General features: G+C 37.3%; 1 protein-coding gene across 1 annotated transcript; it reads left to right on the top strand.

Annotated features, from left to right (window-relative positions):
• Positions 1-1,489: 1,489 nt before the first annotated feature.
• Positions 1,490-2,169, top strand: LOC137643341 (uncharacterized). The gene is made up of 2 exons (XM_068376175.1): positions 1,490-1,828; positions 2,122-2,169. Exons 1-2 carry the CDS (start codon positions 1,490-1,492, stop codon positions 2,167-2,169), a joined length of 387 nt encoding a protein of 128 aa, XP_068232276.1.
• The last annotated feature ends 3,732 nt before the right edge of the window (positions 2,170-5,901 follow it).

The following is a 5,901-nucleotide window of genomic DNA, read 5'->3' on the forward strand; positions in this document are numbered from 1 at the left end:
GAGAGAGAGAGAGAGAGAGGAGAGAGAGATGTTCATTCACTTATTCAGCAAGTTGACAAAATAAGGCATAAATCCATTGATATCCAATTGTTATTGACCCAAAAACAAGGAGAGAGAGGAGAGAGAGAGAGAGAGAGAGAGAGATGAGGAGAGAGAGAGAGGAGAGAGAGAGAGAGAGAGAGAGAGAGATTTATTCACTTATTCAGCAAGTTGACAAAGTAAGGTATAAATCCATTGATATCCAATTCTTATTGAGCCAAAAACAAGGAGAGAGAGAGAGAGAGAGAGAGAGAGAGAGAGAGAGAGAGGAGAGAGAGAGAGAGAGAGCGTTAGTAAAAGGACAGAGACAGTCGACTAAATATGGAAAAGATACAGGGAAGAAGGAAGAGAAGAGGGAGGACCTTCTCTTCAAACACACAGGACCGTCAACATCATCAACACCATCAACTGGGGTCTTGGTGGGGGAGGGGGGACCAGCAGTGAGATTCAAAGAGGGAAAGAAGGGAGCTTTATAAAAGGGGGTTGAAAAGGACCAGGATCCCACAGGAGAGAGAGGGGGCGTGAGGGAGGAGGGAGACTATTTCAAGAGGGCCTAACAAAAATTTTCACGACAAGATTGGGTCTTGGGACTGTAGACCCTAATCGACTATAGGACCCATCTTGTATAGGACCTGGTAGGGGGGGGGGGGGAGGTAAACCGAAGCGAGGTATGGAGAATGAACGAGAAAATAAAGATGACGAGGATGTAGCAGAGAGGAAAAAGAAATAAAAATTGGTGATAAAAAGCTCTATAACATGGGAAAATTAATCTCCACCACGGGCATATAAAATCTCCAGATTTTCTTTATCTGTATTCGTCTTAGTTTTATAGAATTTAATGTGTTGGTGTATTACATATTGAAAATAAAGATCAAATAGGTTACAATTTTACAAATTTATGGAACGTTCCCATAAAAACGAGATTTAAGTGTTATTTAGAAATAAAACCAGTAGCTGCACTATGAATAAAAACTTAGAAGAGGTTCGATAGCAAGAAAGAAGAAATGAAGGCCCCAATCACACACACACACACACACACACACACACACACACACACACATATATATATATATATATATATATATATATATATATATATATATATATATATATTGTGATAACGTCTTAGCCTAGAACTCGCATGGCATCAGATCGATCCCAGCCCGGGACCGTGAGTTTAAGCTGTTTACTGGGGAGGCCACTGCTGTAGTTGGACACTACAGGAGGGGTTGGGCTTGGCCAGCTGACGTTCTGGTGAGCATTTACCCTGATGAAGCTGGACACCTTTACCTCTTTACCTTTGATTGCCATTAGAGCACATATGCAAGGTTTAACCTCATCATACACTTCCACTTGCACATTTTATTCTATTTAAAAACACACAATGAAGAAGCGACCGCTAGAACACGTGGCCAACTGGAACACGAAAGGAGAGCAAGGATAAAATGTGATGAGAGGTTATTTTGAAAAAGAGGAAAAGGGGGTAGAGAGGGAGAGGAGGAAGAAGAGGGAGAGGAAGAAGAAGAGGGTGAGAGCGAAGAAGAGGGAGAGGCGAAAGAAAAGGGAGAGGAGGAATAAGAGAACAAAGAGGGGGAAGGGGGAGAAGAGGAAGAAGAGGGAGAGGAGGAAGAAGAGGGTGAGAACGAAGAAGAGGGAGAGGAGAAAGAAGAGGGAGAGGAGAAAGAAAAGGGAGAGGAGAAAGAAGAGGGAGAGGAGAAAGAAAAGGGAGAGGAGGAATAAGAGAACAAAGAGGGAGAAGAGGGAGAAGAGGGAGAGGAGGAAGAAGAGGGTGAGAACGAAGAAGAGGGAGAGGAGGAAGAAGAGGGAGAGGAGAAATAAGCGGGAGAGGAGGAAGAGGAAGAGGAGGAAGAAGAGTGAGAGGAGGAATGAGAGAAAAGAGAGAGAGAGAGAGGAGGAAGAAGGAGGAGGAAGAAGAAGAGGAAGAAAGTGGAAGAAAAGGAATAGAAGAAGGAGGAGGAAGGAAAGACCTTAACTTGTATTGGGCGGATGAGGAACTTGAGTAGGCGGTTGAAATGACACAATTCACTTTTGAAAGTTCTTAACTTTTTCTTTTTGTTCCAGGAAGATATGAACGGGAATAAGGGGTCAGCTCGTAACGGGGGAAAATGAAGTTTTCACGATCGAAGGAAAAGGCTGAAGAGTGACGCAATTTGTAGTGGCCGTTTCCTTTTTACCTTTTCATTTATACGCGTTCGAAGTTTCTTGGAAGGAAGAGTGGGTGGAGATTTAATAAGGATGAGGCAATGTAAAGGATGTATTTGCGAGATGCATAAAGGGTGGGAATACGATAAATTGATTTTTCCAAATATAGATCAGAAAAATTCAAAATAGAGTGAAAATCAGAATTTTTGAGGGAAGAGCGGGGTGGGGATTTAATAATAATAAAAAAAAACATTGTAAACGAAGTATTTGCAAGATACATAAAAGCTGGGAACTCGATAAACTGATTTTTCCAAATATGGATCAGATAAAGATTAAAATAAGAGTAAAACAGGATTTTTTTTTAGGGGGGGGGGGGAAAGATTTTTGGAAAAAAGTGGGAAGAGATTTAATTAAGATAAAACATTGTAAAGGAAGTATTTGCAAGATACATAAAAGCTGTGAATTCGATAAATTGGTTGTTTTCCAATATAGATCGGAAAAAAAAATTAAAACAGGATTTTTGAGGGAAGAGTAGGTGGAGACTTAATAAAGATTAAGTAATGTAAAGGAAGTATTTGCGAGATACATAAAGGCTGGGAATACGAAAAATTGATTTTTCCAAATATAGATCAGAAAAATTCAAAATAGAGTAAAAATTCAGATTTTTGAGCGAAGAAAGGGTGGGGATTTAATAATAACAAAAAAAAAAAAAAAAAAAAAAACATTGTAAACGAAGTATTTGCAAGATACATAAAAGCTGGGAATACGATAATCAGATTTTTCCAAATATAGATCAGAAAAAGATCAAAATAAGAGTAAAACAGGATTTCTTTTTTTTTGGGGGGTGGGGGAAGATTTTTGGAAAAAAGTGGATGGAGATTTAAATAAGATAAAACAATGTAAAGGAAGTATTTGCGAGATACATAAAGTCTGAGAATACGATAAACTGATTTTTTTTTTCAAATATGGATCCGAAATATTCAAAATAGAGTAAAAATGAAGATTTTAGAAGAATGAGCGGTTGGAGATTTAATAGACATAAAGCAATAAACGAAGTATTTGCAAGACGTGAAAGCTGAGAATAAGATAAACTGATTTTTCCAAAAATAGATCAGAAAAAGATTAAAATAGAGTAAAAGAGAATTTTTTGGGAAAGAGAACATTTATTTTTGGAGAAAGAGTAGGTGGACATTTAATAAGGATGAAGCAATAAACGAAGGATTTGCAAGGCACACAAAAGCTGAGAATACGATAAACTGATTTTCCCAAATATAGATCTGATAAATTCAAAATGAATAGGGGTGAGGAAACGAGTCATTACTGAGGATGAAAGAAGTTACCAGAGTTACCCAAAAGAATAAAGTCCTCACAGCGTGTGACAAAAAAAAAAAAAAAAAAAAAAAAAAAAAAAAAAAAAAAAGTTCCAGGCCAATCTAGACCCCTACCCACGCTCTCAAGGCTAAGAAATAGAAGCACATAGGGTGGCCGTTACAAACAGAACCCACTATGTGGGACCTGGTTATAGTGGGTCCTGGTTACACCTAACCATATAAAGACTCATCACATCTGTCTCACTAAAGATTCTATTTCTCAAAGTTGGTGATTATTTAAAGGCTTTGGTACGATCTAAATATAATCTTTGAGTGGTTTCTATAATCAGAATAAAAGTTATTTGACTTTTATGAGCTATGCACGTCTCCTTGCTTTGTTTGAATTCATGAACGATACGGCTATTGAGAGAGAGAGAGAGAGAGAGAGAGAGAGAGAGAGAGAGAGAGAGAGAGAGACAGGACACGAATATCAACTGCTAGAGAGAGGCAAACAGTACGACTATTGACTGCTAGGCAGAGAGAAAGAGAGAGAGAGAGAGAGAGAGAGAGAGAGAGAGAGAGAGAGAGAGAGAGGTTTAATGGGCTACGTCATTTGAATAATCAATAGGGCGCTAATTTCTGTATTCCTAAGTAGATTCTACGAGCGAAAATGACACCAAGATTTGAACTGCGTAAATTATAATGTCACAAAAGTGACGCATGTGAAGTGTAAAGTAATCCTGCAAAATAAGTATAGTTGTAAACGTAGGCTATGCAGTAAAAATGTATGCAGTACTACGGACACTTTGCTATCCGTGTAGACACCTTAAGATTATGAAAGTAATCGACACCCAATTGCTTAAAGCAAATGGGTATTACAAACTAATACACACTTACAAAGCCACTCCAACACCTTCCAAAAACATAACAGACACCTCACACCCCTCAAATTGTGGACCTACCGCGCCAGGACTCCTCGCTGCTAAGAGGAAGGAAGCTGGTGAGTGGTAAAACATATGAATATACGCTACCGTGGTCTTAGCGATGTCAGGCAGGGCAGCCAATCGGGACTACGGTCTACCCCAAAGCTAAAGCAAAATCCTTCAAAAAGAAGGCAACCGTGCTTGCTCCATACAAAAAGCACGTTAATTGAAGATTCGTATAGCTGGAGCAATACCTGTATCAGACGAGCTATTCCAAAAGTTTGCAGAGGCGGATAAACTATGAACAATAATACCCAGAATTTCAATGGCAAGTGTGCTTTTTGTCATAATATTTAATACATTTATTAATCCTTAAGAACTGTAACGCATTTAATGCTAATGTTTTTCTAGTTCGCAAATATTAATTTTTAAGGAACTAGTAACAACTATTGCCCCTATATAATAAAGAGCAAGTGTCTGGCTAAATATATATATATATATATATATATATATATATATATATATATATATATATATATATATATATATATATATATATATAGCCAGACACTTGCTCTTTATTATATAGGGGCAATAGTTGTTACTAGTTCCTTAAGAATTAATATTTGCAGACTAGATATATATATTATATATATATATATATATATATATATATATATATATATATATATATATATATATATAATATATATATATATATATATATATATATATATATATATATCTTTTAGGTCACGCTCAGTGGCATTGCCAGACATAACTACTCCGTCTTTCCCCGTCCGTCGGGTAAGGGGGAGAGGGAGTAGTCATACCCCAGTGAGAAGAGTTGTAGTTCGGAAGGTTGGAGGGGTGGGAAGGGTTGAATCTATATGTGTATCTCTACCTAAATACTTAGCCTTCATTTTCACGGGTCGCGTACACTAGTAACATAATATTCAAACGGTTAAAATCCCAAAGAATGTAGTGCCATAGCCGCTGTACCATGGTCTTCCACTGTCTTAGGTTAGAGTTCTCTTGCTTGAGGGTACACTCGGGCACACTATTCTATCTTATTTCTCTTCCTCTTGTTTTGTTAAAGTTTTCTTTTAGTTTATATAGGAAATGTTTATTTTAATGTTGTTACTGTTCTTAAAGTATTTTATCTTTCCTTGTTTCCTTTCTTCACTGGGCTATTTTCCCTGTTGGGACCCCTGGGCTTTTAGCATCCTGCTTTTCCAAATAGGGTTGTAGCTTACCAAGTAGTAATAATAATAATAATAATAATATGATTGCTCATTTGGAAGAACATTGCTCAAAAAGTAAATAAATCTTCAGGGGGAGGACGAAACGAAGGACCAATATTTTTACCCAAAGATTTTAACTTTAGAAAAAATATTCTACCTGACATATGCTATATAAAACTGGCTTTAACAGATGATTCTATCAAAGGCTAACTTATTAGAGTA

The sequence above is a fragment of the Palaemon carinicauda genome, chromosome 6 (genome assembly GCF_036898095.1).
Source record: "Palaemon carinicauda isolate YSFRI2023 chromosome 6, ASM3689809v2, whole genome shotgun sequence".
Lineage (NCBI taxonomy): Eukaryota > Metazoa > Arthropoda > Malacostraca > Decapoda > Palaemonidae > Palaemon > Palaemon carinicauda.